The following is an 18022-nucleotide window of genomic DNA, read 5'->3' as shown; positions in this document are numbered from 1 at the left end:
AACAACTAAGGACCACGGGGTGGTGTGGGGGGGGGGGGGGCAGCACGCTGGCACAGTGGTTAGCATTGCTGCCTCATGACGATCCCGGCTCTGGGTCACTGTCCGTGTGGAGTTTCACGTTCTCCCCGTGTCTGTGTGGGTTTTGCCCCCACAACACAAAGATGTGCAGGGTAGGTGGATTGGCCACGCTAAATTGCCCCTTAATTGGAAAAAATGAATTGGGTACTCCAAATTTATTACAAAAAAACTAAGAACCACGGCAATGTGTCTTTCAAAAGTGAATGGAGTAAAGTGTCTGCTGGTTGTATTTTCGATATTGTATTCCAAGTTTCAACAATCATTTGCTATTTGTGATTGCGATTCGATAAAATCAGAGCCACATCAAAGTCTGTCTGCAATTTTAACTTGAAGGCTCCACAGTAAAGCCATTGTGGCTTTCATGCAATCAGGGGCCAGGTTGTATTTCTTCGTTAGTTTCCTTTTAGGCTGCATGAAGTAGAAGTATTCTCCGAAGGCCAATAAGCAAACCCTGGCTCTCCCCGACTCCTAGCCCACCTCTTCCAACCACTTACCCAAATGCCAGACATCGTTTCTTCCAGTCCTCAAAGACTCCTGCTATCTAAAATCCAGCTTCGATGTGCTTGTTAGTGCTTTCCACTCACAAATCCCGCGCAAAATGAGGCTCAGGCCGCCATGTCAAATCATTCTTGGAATCAAATCCGCTGCTGCCATAAAGTATGTCAGCCTCTCATAATGTAACTTGTCCTTCCATTTGATGTTGAAATTGATCCTTTTCAATGCCATATTAATGCTCTCTTTCAGGATAGAAAGGAGTCAAAAGAAACACCAAAATATCCTCGACAAATAACATTTCTCATGACTCCCAAATCCTTGGAGATGAAACCGTCTCGCTCATGTGTAACTCCAGCGAAGCGTTCTCAACATTTCCGTTCAAAAATATTGTCCTTACACATCATCATCTGCAATTGCAAGTTTCTACTTCTGTTAGTCTGTAATCGAGTGCCAACCTGGTGTTCACATCTATTGGTTAGACTGTCCAGTGATATATTCCTCTGTTCTTCAGACCAATGCCCTCCCTTAGGGTCAGGGGCTGTTTAGCACACTGGGCTAAATCGCTGGCTTTCAAAGCAGACCAAGCAGGCCAGCAGCACGGTTTGATTCCTGTAACAGCCTCCCCGAACAGGCGCCGGAACGTGGCGACTAGGGGCTCTTCACAGTAACTTCATTGAAGTCTACTCGTGACAATAAGCGATTTTCATTTCATTTCATTTCAATCACTGAAATATCCTTGAACTAGGTCTCTGCAAGATGCAGCAGAAACTGGATATTGGCATCAAATACAAGTTGTCCTGCCTATTCTTGTGTTACCCATTCCATGATAAATGCGTATTTATGTCCCAAATTAATTTTTGATCCTCTTTGTGAAACAGATTTCATCATTGTGGACAAAGGACACATTAAAGGCGGTGCATGGTGCAATATTCCAGATCAGCTCTCAAAGGGTTAACAATTCTTTTGACTTAAACACTGCTTACACAATTATCTGTGCAATGGCGGATGTCGGAACGAGGCGGCATCAACAGTTCATTTTCTGTTCACAAAAGGTGTTTCGCAATCTGCATTTTCGGGGGTTCAGGTGGATGAATTTGCTGAGTCAGAGTCAGATAAACGCAACATAAAGCAACGGGACACTGAGAGGTAAAAGAGCAAACAAATAATGTTGCATGTCACCTGTCAACTCACAGGATCGGCAAGACCACAATACTCCTGGAATGACTGCAACTGTGCAGGTTACCAGTTTGCGAAACACCTTTAATAATTTGGATGAAATATTGTAACCTTCACATCTTCCTGACCATCTCTAAGTCCAGTTTAGTTCAACAGAAATCCTGTTGGGTAAAATTAGATCCATATAACACCGAGCATCAGTCAGCTTTAAAAAGGCTTAACTGCCATCTCAGCAACCTTTGGACATGTCTACTCGTCAACTCTTCAACTGGAGACATAGCAAACGTTTTCATGCTGACTTCAACATTTGGAAATTTTCTAATGTTACTGAAAGTAATTAGTATATTCAACATTTGAATAAATAAATATCTTCATTGACTATTAATTGAAACCGACAATGGGTCATGCAGATTACAATGTCAAATTTGACCTATGTAGGAGTCACTAAATTATCAATATTTTCTGAATCACAAACGAGATTAGAAATTACTTACGCCATCATTATTACACTGAAATCCAACCAATTCCATGGATCTCGTAGAAATGTAAAGCTATCTATGCAGAATCCTCTTGCAATCATTTTCACAAGAGATTCAAATGTATAAATGCCGGTAAATGTGTATCTGTGGGTAAAGAAACAAAACCATATTTATTCACAAAGGATGATGAATATGTGGATCAGACTGTCCAGTGAGGTAGCAAATTGAATAGGGAAATGGACAATACTCTTCAAGCACAAGAATAGGGTTTCTCTTTACACTTTGAGACTGGCTACTGAGTGTACATTGCTCAGATCGTGTAATGTCAGAACGTCGCCAGAACGTCAGCAATAACAGTCATCATTTGCTGCTTTGGGGTTAAGTTCGATCATAGAAACATTTTAAACCCACTTGGAAAATATAAAATGAAAACTACGCACGAGGATATGCAATGGGCACCTTCTAAAGTACTGCTCCTAACTTCTGCAGACCTTTCAAAGGTTAGAATCAAACCGTGGCTAAGGACAAGTGCTTGAGGAGGTTCACTGAATGCGTTGTAGAAGTTAATGCCATTTCCAAATGAATACAGGTTGACTTGTCACCAGATATCATGAATCATGATCTTTATCGGCAGTAATCATTCCATGTCCTGCTCTTGCCAGGAACTGTTGAACCCCGAAGAAGGTTAAACCACGTGTATGTCTAAATCCTTCTCGATATTCTCCCTACACATTCTGGGGTAGCTCCCAGGGGCTCTCTTATTTCCCTCCAATGCAAATAAGCAGTCTTTATGCATAAACCTGAGGTGTATCTTCAAACACTGAATAGTGTTCAGGATCAGAGATACTGATTGAATTGTTAGGGCTTTGGCCATAGGTGGTATCGTGACCAGTACAAGCTTGGAGGGCTGAAGGGCCTGTTCCTGTATTATTCTTTGTTTAACCTTACCCAAGTCAAGGGACCTGTGATGCCCCAATCATTCCGGCTAAGATCAGCTATCTCAGCACAAGGTAGAGATTGAATCTGATATTTGTTGCAATATATTAATGTTTGGACTTAAACATGGGTGACAAGATTGGGAAATTTGCAGATGCCACAACAATCGGCCGTGTAGTTAATAGTGAAGAGGATAGCTGTCAACTCCAGAATGATATCAATGGTTTAGTTGAGTGGGCAGGTAAGTGGCCAATGGAATTCAATCCGGAGAAGTTTGAGGTAATGCATTTTGGGAGGACAAGCAAGGAAAGGAATGCGCAATAAACAGGAAGCTTTTGAGGGGTTGGGGAAGTGAAAGACCTTAGCGTACACGTCCACAGGTCCTTGAAGGTGACAGGACAAGTGGCCAAGAAAGCGTATGGTATGCTTCGCTTTATTTGGCGAGGTATCGAATACAAAAGCAGGGATGTAACGCTGGAACTGTATCAAACACTGGTTAGGCCACAGCTGGAGTTTTGTGTGCAGTTCTGGTCACCACATTACAGGAAGGACATAATTGCTATGGAGACCGTGCAGAGGAGATTTACAAGAATGTTGCCAGGGATTGAAAACTGCAGCTGTGAGGAGAGATTGGGTAGGCTCAGGTTATTTTCCTTAGAACAGAGGGTGACCTGATTGAGGTGTGTAAAATGATGAGGGGCCTAGATAGAGGAGACAGGAAAGACTTGTTTTCCCCTAGCTAAGGGGCCAATCACCAGGAGACATAGATTTAAGGCGGTTGGTAGAAGGATTAGAGGGGGCACGAGGAAAATTTTCTTCACCCAAAGGGTGATGGGTGTTTGGAATTGACTGCCCAAGGTGATGGTTGAGGCTGAAAGGTAGCTGAACTTGTATCTGAAGTGCTGGAACCTGCAAAGCCACAGACCAGGTGCTGGACATTGGGATTAGAACGGGTGGCTCATCTTTTCAGCCAGTACAGGCACCATGGGCTGAATGGCTCCTTTCTGTATCATAACTTGTCTGTGGGTTTGTGGTACTTGGTTCAGTCCAGTACGGGATGGTACTTGAACCTCAAGCCATCAGATAAGTTGTGTCTACACTCTGAAAATGAACACCCCTCAGTTCCCTACAGTTTTAAATAACCTGAAGTATGGTGGGGGCATGGGGGCTGGGGGAACTTGGGGGAAACCAAGCTAATTAACATGGTTAATCACATAAGGATAATTAATTTCACTTTCTGTCTATATGGAAGGGCTCCTGCAAAACTCAATCCCTTGCAGCCGTAACGAATAACTATGGTACTCGGGTTTCTGGAGATCATAGATTCCTAAGTAAGGACTGCATTTGCAAATTTTTGCATTGCATGAGTTACTGCCATTAGCATGTCACAGCTAAGACTAGTTAGACACAGTATTTTAGAAAGCCCAGTTCATAAATCGTGCTTCAGTCTAGTTCTTTGATTTCTATTAAACGTGATAATCTGTGAGCTAATGTGCAAATTCAAAGTGGGTCTTATGCATTTTTCAGGATAAATGGGATTTTTTGGGGGCTTATGTTATGCTATTAAGTCATTCAATTCACTCTCTCATTCTTTATGGTTTGTGGTTAACTATTTTACTCATATTTATCCGTCATGCCAGGTTATTGTACCATTCATGACGACTATACTTGCAGTTTATTCTGAATCGCATGTGCGCACTGCAAGATTGTAACTGAGGAAATCCATGCAAGTTATTTTTATACAACAGGAAATATAAAAAGGCAACAGGTCAACCAAATTCCAGTGTTCACAATCGTCATATCATGGCAGTTCGAATTACTTGACCCCCCCTCCCCATAAAATTTAATTTGCAGTGGAATGGTTGCTTTCTGGGACAAGAGCTCGTGACAAATGTCATATTGTCTGTCTTTACCTATCACAGAATTTACAGTGCAGAAGGAGGCCATTCGGCCCATCGAGTCTGCACCGGCCCTTGTAAAGAGCGTCTCACGCCTCCACCCGAACCCAGTAACCCATGCCTCCACCCTAACCCAGTAACCCCACCGAAACTTTTTGGTCACAAAGGGCAATTTATCTAACCTGCACATCTTTGGACTGAGGGGGGAAACTGGATCACCCGGCGGAAGCTCGCGTAGACACGGGGAGAACGTGCAGACAGTGACCCAAGCCGGGAATCGAACCTGGGACCCTGGAGCTGTGAAGCAGCTGTGCTAGCCATTATGCTACCATGCTGCCCCCAACCTAGAGCCCAACATGCAGCCCAATTGTCTGACTGTGGCCATGGAAACAACAGCATTTTATGCCCTGGTGGTCCCATTCCAATTCTCTTCCCACACCTAGTGGTTGCACTAAGGCAGACTTTTGTCTGTTTCCATAGCTTGTAATTACTGGAACAAGTCACTAGTCTGTCGCCAGGGGCTTATAGCTTGAGAGGTGCCACTCCACATCAAGTCTGGCTGATCAGGAGTCTCTCCTGCTCTTACCACCAGCCATCGGCGTGTTTGGAAGGATTTACAGGTTGACACTCAATCGGTTTGGCTGCGTTATGAACGCACCTTCCTCGGCCATCAAGTCCTGGGATGGGACTCGAACCCAGAGCTTCTGGGCTCAGAGGCAGGGACGCTACCCGCTGCGCCACAAGACTTCCTGTGCCATGGCGGTTCAAGAATCCAACTCAATCCTCGACTTAAGGTTTTCAAGGTGGACAGAAGTCACGTCTAGCACGAGGCCAGCCAGTTTGCATGACGCGGAAGGTACTTATTAAACTTGACCCTCTGCACTTTCAGCAATCCCAATCCGAAATATTGTTTTTAAAAAATGACATTATTTCCACATCTGTTGTATAAACCAAAGACACAAGGCAGAACTAGTGGAGCATCCATTTTATTCCACTTGTGAGGTATGACTTGACAGTTCACTTTTCACATTTTGGCCAAACCTTCCTCACTGGCGGAGTACACTGGGAGGGTCCATCACCTTTCCGTGTCTTCTCAATGCAAAGTGTTCATCGTCATGCACAGCACATTTAGATAAGTTAAACAAAAAATAAATATTCATTCAGAGGAAATAAAGAAAAGAGATACTTACTCCACCTGCTTAGACCAGTCTGGGGGTTTACTAAAAGTCATGAATACACAGTTGGTCAAAATAGTGGCCATAATAACCACGCTGAACACTGTAGATTGGAGTTAAGGAAATCATAATTATTCTTAGTGCTTAATAATAGTTAGCACAATATTTGCAAATACACTGGATTTTCATTTTCATGATGTCGCACCTTCTCTGATTTCTACCTAGGTTCTACATTCCCATCAGTCGGGCTGAATAACACAGTGGAACACACTGCTAACTGGATGGTACAAAACCTAGCCTTAACTTGCACTACAGAGATCCTTTACGATGTGTAGAACCCCTGACCCTCTGCTTAAGCCAGAGGTGCCAGCACCTCATCAGAAATCGGACTGAATATGTTGACCTTAGATCAGTGGGACTCAATAGGATTGATGGGCAGGCTGGGGCAAGGTGGCGTTACCATGGCTACATGGTTAACGGCAAAGAACGTGCAGCATTCAGATAGCTAACGTGGGAACTCACTGTGGCATCCATGGGCTGGTTTTGGGCCGCAGAGTTCTGTGTTTGAGTGGGCTGTTTGGAAAGCGCCAAAAGAAAAAAGATGCACAAACAGCCAAGTTGATTAATCGAAAAATAGACCATCAATTTTTCCACTCACTTCTGTGTTTGATGATATGATGAAATTGGTTATTCTAGTTTTCAATTAAATTCCATCGGCAAAGGGAAGCAAAACAATTGAAACCTGACCCCGTCCCAATCACTGTTCTAACCTGCCCTTTGGCTTCAGGCCTCCAGTTTTCTTCACTTTTAATTTTTTTAATATAAATTTAGAGTAAACAATTATTTTTTCCAATTAAGGGGCAATTTAGCGTGGCCAATCCACCGACCCTGGGTTGTGGGGGTGAAACCCACACAATCACGGGGAGAATGTGCAAACTCCACGCGGACAGTGACCCAGGGCTGGGATCGAACCCGAGTCCTCAGCGCCGTGAGGCAGCAGTGCTAGCCATTGCGTCAGCGTGCCACCCCGTCCTCCAGGTCTCTTACAAGATCTCCACTATGCACACCATTTTTGTCCCCCTTGTTCCTGTTTTGCTGAGCTTCTAAGGAGTATTCCATGTGCGCAGCATTCTGAGAATGGACAGCACACCGAAACAAATATGATCGCTTATCAAAATGGATGAGGCGACATAAAAATGCATGGACGCACTGGCTATCAGCAGCAGAATACTGTAATCACAGCTTTCACACAAACAGTGTGGGCTGGTGAGAGGGGTAATGGCAACTTAATATAAGAGGATAGAACATGTGACTGTGCTGCAAGTGGCAGAGAATGTACATCATTCGGATGACTAATGCCGAGACGACTATTTGGTTCATAATGAAATCAAAATGAAACTGGATTCCTGTCATCCATTCAAATCAACTCCTGTTTGTTCCATCATTGGGGGGGGTGGTGGGAAGGAACACTCAGACACAGATTAAAACATAAAATGCTGGAAATTCACAGCAGGCCAGTCCGCTTCTGAATAAAAAAGAACATTGGACCTCATGGGGTCCATCATCAGAAGTGGGGGCAAATCCACACTATATTACTTCTTTGATGATTGAAATAATTGAATCATGGATGTCAGTCTGTATTCTAAATTACAATTTTGTTCTATGAGTTCTTTTTCTGGCTTAATTCCGACTACCCCTAGTTTTCAGGGTTGACATGTCAATGCAGATAATTGCTGGATGGTTTAATTCACAATCGAAGCCCCTCGATTATTTGCAAGCAATTTGTCTTGCTACATAACCCACCCCAATGGTGTGAAAGTCTCCTCTAAATACTGGCTGCGAAGATCCTGTGCAAAATGAGTCCGGGCCCATTTCGATCCAGCTCAACACGGACAGGGCAAAACAGCTCCTAATTCTGCACTCAATTGTCAATCGCACTGGAAGAACGGCTTGGTGGAGGCAATGAAAATGTGTCACACTTTGTGCTCATTGGAGGTTCAGGTTGAGCCTCAGGCACTATACTCTGCATCAAGCTGCGTTACCCTGACATGGAACGTCTTGGTGCAACCATTGGGAATCCAAAAGAGAAAATGCTCCGTGTTGCCTTTGAATGGGGAAACTGAATTCAAATTATTTCCGAGGAATCGATCCAACTCGATGGGATAAAATTCTCCTCCTGGCTGTGAAGATCCCAGCTAAAATGAGCTTGGGTAGTCACGGACGAGTTCCTCACGGGAGCAAGTCCATGGGTCAAACCTGCGCCTACCACGCCATTAATCGGCAGCCTCGTTCAAAGGGACTACTGGATGGCTGGGTATGAGAGACAGGAAATGTCACGCCAACTGCAACCAGGGGTGCTTTTCTGCAGTAGGAGCTCCCAATTATGCTGGTGAGGCGGATCACACACACAGAGCTTGGCTTCACATTTAACCTGTGTTTTGACCTGGCTAGGGAGACCTTGACCCTAATATGAGATGCCCCCAACATGAGAAACGGTTCCGAAGGCCAACAGAAAATCATCCCCCGCCCCGCTTAGAGTACAAAATTCACCACAAAAAAAACCTGTTCTGGCGAAGAGTTACACCCAAAAGGTTAACCTTTCTTGTTCAGATGCCGATAGGCCCCAATGTGCATTTCCAGCATTTGTGGCTTGTCTGTTTGTCAAATCGTAGCAAGTACAAGTACATGGTTGTCATGTGTGGAACTCACAGCTGGAGTGATAGAAGGAAGTACAGCTTTCAGTTCCCAAAACTCAATGTCAATCAGATTTTTCTATTTAAATTAGATGGTATTAAAGGCATACGAGAGGATTAACTCGACAGCATCGAGTGCCTGGTTCGACAACACATATTTGCGTAAACCAATCTGTGAGGTAATGTCACACAAAAGTTGCTTTATTGCATGTCAGTAATTGGCGCTGTGCCCAGTGACCATTTTGCTCATGGCGGCAGGTGACCAGCTGACCCATTTGCTTGCTGCTGATTGGATGCGGGCTGCCAGCCAGCTTGGCTGATTGCTTGCGAGCTTGGCGTGGCTGGTTGGCGGCAGGCATATTGGCTTTGGCTCTCGGTTCCACTTTCTGCTTCTGCCCTTGGAATCACTTCTTGCTTTGCTCGCTGCACCAAGTGCCGTAAGCTCGCCTGCACTTTTTTTTCAAACAATTCCAAATATTTCTGTTTCTGCGTCGTACTGAAAACCGTTCTTTTGTGCCGCAGACTCGAGATAGGCTTCCCACCAGATTCAAATTGTGCAGAGGTTTACCTGAAATTGCCTCTGAATTTTAGGGTTGCTGGGGGCATATTTCAGTCGATTGCACCAATTCAGGGCAGCTCGTGCATCAGGAGTATACTGTCACTTAGTGTTGTAACTAAATCATGTTCTCTTGCTCCCTCTGTTGGGGAGCCTTGCTGGCCATTTGAGAGGTTGCTCAATACAGTCAAAAGACAGCATTAGCAGTCTAACGGCTAAAGGGAATGCATTTTGTCTTGGATTTGGCAGGGAGACCTGTGCCAACCCAGGAGGCATATCTGGTCATGAGTAAAATGTGACAACAGCGGTGGTGGCCGATAAGAATTCAGTGCCTCAGCTTGACCTGACCTTCTGTTTTCCCTGCTTGATCCTCTCCGCTTTGGTGAATACACAGCCTCGTTGATGTAAAAATAACTCAGTAATCAGAACAATTTTTTTTCAAACCCATATGCAAACATGAATGAGGACAGCAGCCTGTGAACTTTTGCGCAAATTTGCGGAATGTTTGTGGTGACTGTGCGGGCAACTGTCTTGGCGGGGGACAACAGTTTCTGAATGGTCTTTGAGCCTTTGCAAGCCGTGGTGAGGTGTTCATGCATGCTGCGGGATGCCCAGGCCATCAGAGCAGAAGATAAAGGACCGGGTGGCAAGAACGATTGCGCAGCATGAGGAGAATTCATAACCAACACCCCCCCCTCCCACCACCCACCCGCAACGCCCCCGCCACCCCCACCCCCCACTCCGCCCCCGCCAGCTGAATGAAGTGGCTGCAAAAATAGCTCTATCCAGAACAACAAAAGGTTATTGACAACTGCCGTCAATTGGGAACCATGCTGGAACTAATCAGTTTGACGCATTGAATAACCAAAATGCATTTGCACGAAAACCGAAAGAAAGCCATATTTTCCCTTTCAAACGAAACAATTATCAGCAAAACCTCAAGCATTGACTTTCTAACACGCAATTCGTGAGATTGCCATTGTATTAGCGGCAGTGAAAAATAAGCATGTTCCTTCAAGAACTAACGGGCTACTTAACCAGTCTAATCATTCTTTACATTGCTATGCTTCTTCAGCTCTGAAGAAAAGCCGTACGTTAGAGCTAGAAACGTTAACTCGGTTTCTGTCTCCACAGATGCTGCCAGACCTGCTGAGTTTATCCAGCATTTTCTTGTTTTTATTTCAGATTCAGAATTATCAAATATTTTGGTACTTCAGCTGAGCACTGCGTAGTCATTGCAGTGAATTCCAGTAGCAAAAAAAATCTCTTCTCAAAACAAGGCTTTCCAAGTGCAAATAAACACCAGAACTGAGCAATGGTAGAGGAGCATTTGGTGGGGATCACAATCTCGGGTAAAAGTGGCAATTTATTGGACAAGATCAATGCTTCCTCCACAAACCACAGGATCTGGCAGCAATTAAGGAAATCACGCACAATTTAAAAGCAAGTCCAAAATGCGAGGAATGAATAATATTGCGTAATAGGAGCACAGGTGCATATGGACATGAAGGAAAGCAGATATGTGCAACAACAAAATAAATCTTGCAAGCAGGGCATTAACACTGATAATTACTCTGGGCCCAGTCTGGAACTGCTGGGGCTATATGCCTCCACTTGAGTCACAATCGAGTAAAATTTTCAATATTGTGCTGTCCACCTTGCTGGAGTCCCATGCTGGAGGAATGGAAGGGCCTAAAATGGGGCGAGGTGGGGGGTGGGGTGCAACTGTGGTTCCCGTGGAGCCAGAGGAGTGCTAATGCTCCTCCTATCTCGCAATATGGGCTTTTGAAACTTGAGTTGGTAGCTTTGAGTGGGATTTGGGGGGGGGGGGGGGGGGGGAAGGTGTTGAAGATCCAATGGGCGGGGTAAATCCAGTGCTGGCCTGTCCATCGGGGTAGCCCGTCAAGAAGTCTTAAACCTCGAATGTACACATCTGAAGTGACTGACCCCTGTTTTTGACATCTGCGAAATTAAAAACGGGCCTCCCAAATTTGGCAGTGGAACCAACATCCGAAAGTATTGGGTGTAGCCTGTGCCACGGCTAAATTGGCATTTCTGGAGTATAATGGAAACAAGCACATTAATTTCTGTCTTTTGGACAGTGTAGATTGCAATGTAATAAAATTACTTTAGCTATGCCATGATGCACCAATCTCTACTCACATTTAAATGCCAAGTTGGTACATCGGGGGGGGTGGGGGTATTAGACGACCATGATGGAGGGATTCTGGAACCTCATCAATGCCCACTATTGGGTCGGTCAGCCAAGTTGGCACTCATGCCAGTGGCAATCCTGTGCCATCACAAACTTTGCACAAATAACAATAGGTGTCACTTCTGGAAGCACAGCCCAGAGTGACTATACCTGTGGCAATAATGTCAGTCTTTCATGGCTAGGCACACATTCTCTGATGCTGAAAATGTAAAATGATTTTATTTTTACGATATATCTTGCAATCCGTCATTATCTAATTGGGAAGGAAATAGAGAGGATATTGAAAATCAGAAGAAAATGTATGAAGCGTACGGCGGGGGTGCGTGGTTCTATAATTGATGTTTTAGAAACATCGCAAAACCCTTCACGCACAATGAACTGCATGTGAAACAGAGATTTAAAATCATGTGATGATGTTTAAACGCAGACTGATCGAGTTGGGCTTTGGGATACAGGCTCTGGATCTTGTTGAGGTTTATGTAGCTGAGTGTACAGTCTGCCTGAGGTGCCTCATTAATGAAGCTGTACATTGAATATAGTGGCTCTTTTCTGAGAGGCTGGCTGGAAGGGTCTCAACGGTCCCCATGGCACAAAACCTACAAGGCAGGACAAACCTTCATGGTCCAGTTAGAAAACTATCCCAGAGGCTTTTGCGGCCTGTGTGGTGACCATCGCCCCCCCCCCCCCCCTCCCCCCCCCCCCCCCCCCCCCCCCCCCCCCCCCCCCCCAACACACACACACTGGAGTCTCCTCATGTTCTACTACACAAGGCCCAAGCACCAGACTTTGGTGAGGTATACAATTGGCCAGGGGTAACAGCGAGAGAAGGTGGTGTACCTTCTGTGCTGAATATCCGTCGCCACCCACCCTTTCATTGTGGCAAACTGCTCACTTGCTCCTCGGCACAAAGCCCCACTAACTATTCACTTGTCTCGCTGTTCACAAGGCAACCTCAAATTATTCCTGACTGAAACCTCGCCAAGCCTGCCTCAGCCTAAAGTAATATGCTGACGGGCCAATACAAATTTGCAACGCATTGCTGATGTTCATTATTGGATGACCTGTTACCAAACCTCAAAAGGTTAAATTGGTCTTTTTTTTAACACCTTTGTTTCAGGGATAAGACGAATAATAAACAAGGATGTATAAGGGAGATTTTTCTGGGTTTGCACCCAGGATTGCCCAGATTCGAGTGACAGAAAATGGGGCAGGTCGGACCCCTTTATCTGCAAAGAAACCCTCCCCATTTCCTTTCATTTAAATGGATGGAAAATCAGGAACATTTCATGACAAAGGTGGGATCTAATCTATCTGAATTTCAAATCATCAGTGTGCCCTGATGATCCTGTGAAAGGCGCAGAGACCTAATCACTTTGGCTTTTAGAATGATAAGTTAATTTTTATTCTAGCCTGTCTACCTTGGCACCACTGACGTGGAAGTTGGACAATTTGAAAGAGTTTCATATTCCACAACAGGGAATTGCGAGCATGACAGATTGTTCAAGATATTGAAATTCGGGAGGAGGCCCCAAGTTCGCCTGTGCAATTATTTGGTCCTCAAATCTATCTACTTGCTGAATCTCCAGATAAACAGTTGTCACTCCTTCAGAAAACACAAATTCAGGTGCTTTCTGGAAAAGTGAACAAGCACATTTCATAGAATTTACAGTGCAGAAGGAGGCCACTCGGCCCATCGAGTCTGCACCGGCTCTTGGAAAGAGCACCCTACCCAAGGTCAACACCTCCACCCTATCCCCATAACCCAGTAACCCCACCCAACACTAAGGGAAATTTTGTACACTAAGGGCAATTTAGAATGGCCAATCTACCTAACCTGCACATCTTTGGACTGTGGGAGGAAACCGGAGCACCCGGAGGAAACCCACGCACAGACAGGGAGGATGTGCAGAATCCGCACAGACAGTGACACAAGCTGGAATCGAACCTGGGACCCTGGAACTGTGAAGCAATTGTGCTATCCACAATGCTACCCTGCTGCACTGCCTTGATGGGATCAAGTGACAGGCAGTTGACTGGTTCCAAGGGTTAAGGCCATTACTTGGCTAAAAATACTTTGAGTACAAGGAGATCAAAGAATGGATTATTTCAACAGCTGGCTGGAGTACTTGCTACATTGAAAGAATTGTTATCAGCCCAGGGACTGTCTGAGCATCAAGACTAAGATAAATGTGTCCCATATCTACATGTTCTCTCTCCTACGGACTGTAACAATCTTGTACTTGAATCAAGAACAATAAAACACAACATTTTCTTTTCAAGTCAAAATCCCGATAAGTGAATTCCAAACATTCCTGGGTCAGCCAAAGTGAACACTGGAAGCAGCCTGGTATAGAGGTTCCCAGTCACTGAATGATTCCTTGGCTCAAGTCGCCATAACCATTTCAAACAAAAAGGAAGAACTAATAGACAAATCTACCGAGCCAATGGAGTTGGAAAATTGGATGGAGTATGAGATCCGACTTGCCTCCACTGTCTTTCTGGGAAGTAACCAAAAATGGTATCAACAAATTCATGGAGGAACTGGATAGATGATTGGCAGGGATTGTAGTTAAAATTGGTATAAAAGAGAAAGAAGGGCATTTTTTTACACTTTGAGACTGTCCAGAGAGACTTCATCATTTTTAGATCCTATGCATTCCCATTCTACTTCTAAAAAAGTCAGTTAATTTTGAATGTTAGCACATTGAATATTCTCTTCGAATCAAATTTTGGTGTGAAAAATAGTTCCAGTGCATCAAAAATGGACTATGAAAATATTTAAGAACGATATGCCATCCATTTTGACAAATAAAGTTGTGTGAAAAATACATTAAATGCTGACTTAAGTTGAAAATCTACTATCGCAAGCTCGGACAAAGAATGTTGGACCCAAGCTTCTGACCATTGTTAATGTGATTAACTCGTGTAAAAGCTAATCGTAGAATTAACAGTGGTGAAGGAGGCCATTCAGTCCATCGAGTCTGCACTGGCCCTGGGAAAGAGCAACCTACTTAAACCTCTACCCTATCCCCGTATCCCAGTAAAGCCACCTAACATTTTGGACACTAAGGGGCAATTTAGATGGCCAATCCACCTAACCTACACATCATTGGACTGTGGGAGGAAACCGGACTTTGTTAAACGTCTGCTCTTAGCCTATGGATGACTGATAGTTTGCAAATTGAAATATATTGCACACATTTTACACTCTTCTAAACACAAAGTATCATTTATTTCTGTATCAACCGGGATCTACTTGAATGAAAGAAAATCTGCTAGGTGCCAACTATGAGGAAAGACTTCATCTATCTATTATGGGTAACAGAATGGTCAATCTATTTACGATGAACACATTTGAGTTTGTATTCGGGGGCACAGAGGAAATCATCTTCCCTCTTCCCAGAATCTTAATATTAAGCAAAGCATGTTGGACAAGAGTGACCCAGATGCTTGCAAAATGTTTAGATAAATTCAAAAGTGTTCTTTGAACATTAGAAACAGAGAATCATAGATATTTACAGTACAAAAAGAGGCGATGCAGCCTACTTTGTCAGTCCTGGGCAGAAAAAAAGAGCTATCCAGCCTAATTAAACTTTCTATCTCTTGGCCCATAGTCTCGTTGGTTCTGACACTGAAAGTACCTGTCGAAGCACTTTTTAAATGTGATCATAGAATCATGTCATAGAATCATAAAATTTACTGTGCAGAAGGAGGCCATTCAGCCCATTGAGTCTACACCGGCCCTTGGAAAGAGCACCCCACTTATCCCTATACTTCCACCCTATCCCCATAATCCAGTAACCCTATATAACTTTTTTTTTGGACACTAAGAGCAATTTAGCATGGCCAATCCACCTAACCTGCACATCTTTGGACTGTGGGAGGAAACCGGAGCACCCGGAGGAAACCCACGCAGACACGGGGAGAACGTGCAGACTCCGCACAGGCAGAATCGAACCTGGGACCCTGGAGCTCCAAAGCAACGGTGCTAACTACTGTGCTACCGTGCCGCCCGTGATGAAGGATTCTGCCTCTGCTACCCTTTCAGGCAATCCCAGATCTGCACCATCCTCTGGGTGAAAAGAATTATCATCAACGTCCTCTAATTCTTCTCCAATTACTCTAAATCTATGCCTCTGATTATTTAGCTCTTCGCTAAGGAAAATAGATTCTTCCTAGCCCCTCGATCTAAGCCTCAATTAAATCTCCCCTGAGCCTCCTCTGCTCCAATCAACACAATTATACGCAGGTAAATGATGCACAATTTTTTAAATGTGCTTTGATTCATTAAGAAGGACAAATCATTTTGGTGCTGATTCGATCATGCAAGAGGCTTTTCCCCAAATTGAACAAAGTGGGAGTGACGCACAGTGTGTGATAAGCAAGTTGCAATTCTGCCTGCCCACTTGCTCTGCTGTGGTTCAATTGAAAGGGGGATGCTTTTTTTCCCTGCACTGATTACACCTTCACAGAATGATGTGACAGACTAGAGAGTGAACCATTTTCCAAAAGCAGCCACAAGATGTTTCAGAAATTCACTTGATTCAACAAGAAAGGAGTGAAGAGATTGTGGCTGCAGTACATTCTTTTGCAGCTGCTTCACAGCGCCAGGGTCCCAGGTTCGATTCCCGGCTTGGGTCACTGTCTGTGCGGAGTCTGCACGTTCTCCCCGTGTCTACGTGGGTTTCCTCCGGGTGCTCCGGTTTCCTCCCACTAGTCCCAAAAGACGTGCTGTTTAATAATTTGGACATTCTGAATTCTCCCTCTGTGTCCCCAAACAGGTGGCAGAGTGTGGCGACTAGGGGCTTTTCACAGTAACTTCATTGCAATGTAAGCCTACTTGTGACAATAAAGATTATTCTAAATTATTATTATAAGAATCAGGGCAAAATATGGAAGACTGCACTGAAAAAAAATCAAAGTTGGGGACAATGTGCATTGAAAGATGCCTTTATATTATAAACTATGATTGCCCTACTGTTCATATTATTCATAAAGCTTTTCACATTTAATGGAGATGCCATTTTGGACATGAAGAATTCCTTAGGTTGCTGTGTGTAGAAAAATCATAAATATTTTCATTTGGAATATATTTACAGTACTGCTTCACATAGTGACCAGAGCAACCCAACTCTGATATCCTGTTTCAAAGACTGAAACTACTTTTCTTCTGAGCATTTGTTTTCAAAGGAGGTTGACCAAATCCTTAACCATTCTCAGCCCCAGCCAATGCAACACACTAATTGGCACTCACGGCGCTGTGCGCTTCACTGCATCCCAGCCACAAAGCAATACTGCACACCATTAAATATGCTTTTCACCTCCGCTAAATTAATTTTCAACGTGCAGTACAAAATAAATTACATTGCAAAAAGCCACATGATATCATTTACATGCCACAAGTGGTAAAACCACTCAAGTTATCATGTCGGCCTGTCATGAAGTGTAAAGCCTGTGCCATGGAATGTCATAATGCATCCTCTCTACTTCCCGCCATCGCGTCATATATGAAACACAATTAGATTTGCCCAGGTCGGTCATCAGATTGTGCAGTCACTGTATTAATATTTAAAATGCACAACTAAAACATAACATGCTAAAAACACAGTAGCACAATATAGCGTAAAACCGTTTGATATGTAATGCAAAAGAAATGACCAAACAAAATCTGCAGGTCACCTGATTTGGATAGAAGAGATTAGACGTACCAATACTTACCGTACGATGAGCACAAGTTTTGTCTTGGCACCAAATTACATGCAACCTAACTTTGCATTTAATTTGCTGAGATATAAAAGAAAAGAGGTTGGAAAGCACAACATAGCATGTTCACAACTGCCTGATTATTACCCACTAACACAAAATAAAAGCATCATATAAAACACTAAAAAGGATATGAATGTATCAAAATTTTAATAGCGAATCTCCTCAGTGGATTCAAAGGGCCTAAAATGTACATGGCAGGTGTGGCACTAAATCGGAAGATAGCTTTTCCTCTGTTTAGTACTATAAAGGTCTGTGAGGAGAAAAAGAGGGAAAATGGTTACACAGATTGCAAACATAAATGTTCAACACATTTTTCATGCGGTCGGAAAGTTGGTAAATGTTACTTCAACAGACAGCTTGGGGAAAGTTGAAGGAAACATTTCCAGTGGCTAGTTCCATGACACTTTCAAAGCGCTGCATCAAAAAGACATTTTCAAAGGGAAGCAAGAAGCATTTGGATGAATGTGATGAGGGTGCTCGCATTGAGAATCGCTTAACAAGTCACTACCAAGTTCTCAAGGCTTAATGCACAGGAGCTGGGATCTTGGAAGTGAA

General features: G+C 43.9%; 1 protein-coding gene across 5 annotated transcripts in view; it reads right to left on the bottom strand.

The window, feature by feature from the left end:
- LOC119958116 (sodium channel protein type 8 subunit alpha-like) overlaps positions 1-17717 on the bottom strand; it is a 222129-nt gene extending 204412 nt beyond the window's left edge. For all 5 annotated transcript variants that reach the window (XM_038786357.1, XM_038786356.1, XM_038786360.1 and 2 more), the window contains exons 1-3: positions 17599-17717; positions 6253-6342; positions 2244-2372 (exon numbers count right to left, since the gene is read on the bottom strand). In XM_038786357.1, the coding sequence (XP_038642285.1) occupies positions 2244-2372; positions 6253-6342; positions 17599-17660 (281 nt within the window). In that variant the 5' untranslated portion in view covers positions 17661-17717. The remainder of the gene's footprint in view (positions 1-2243; positions 2373-6252; positions 6343-17598) is intronic.
- Between the last annotated feature and the right edge of the window lie 305 nt (positions 17718-18022).

The sequence above is a fragment of the Scyliorhinus canicula genome, chromosome 28 (genome assembly GCF_902713615.1).
Source record: "Scyliorhinus canicula chromosome 28, sScyCan1.1, whole genome shotgun sequence".
Classification (NCBI taxonomy): Eukaryota; Metazoa; Chordata; class Chondrichthyes; order Carcharhiniformes; family Scyliorhinidae; genus Scyliorhinus; species Scyliorhinus canicula.
The sequence above is the reverse complement of the archived record's forward strand: the minus strand, read 5'-3'. Positions and strand labels throughout refer to the sequence as shown.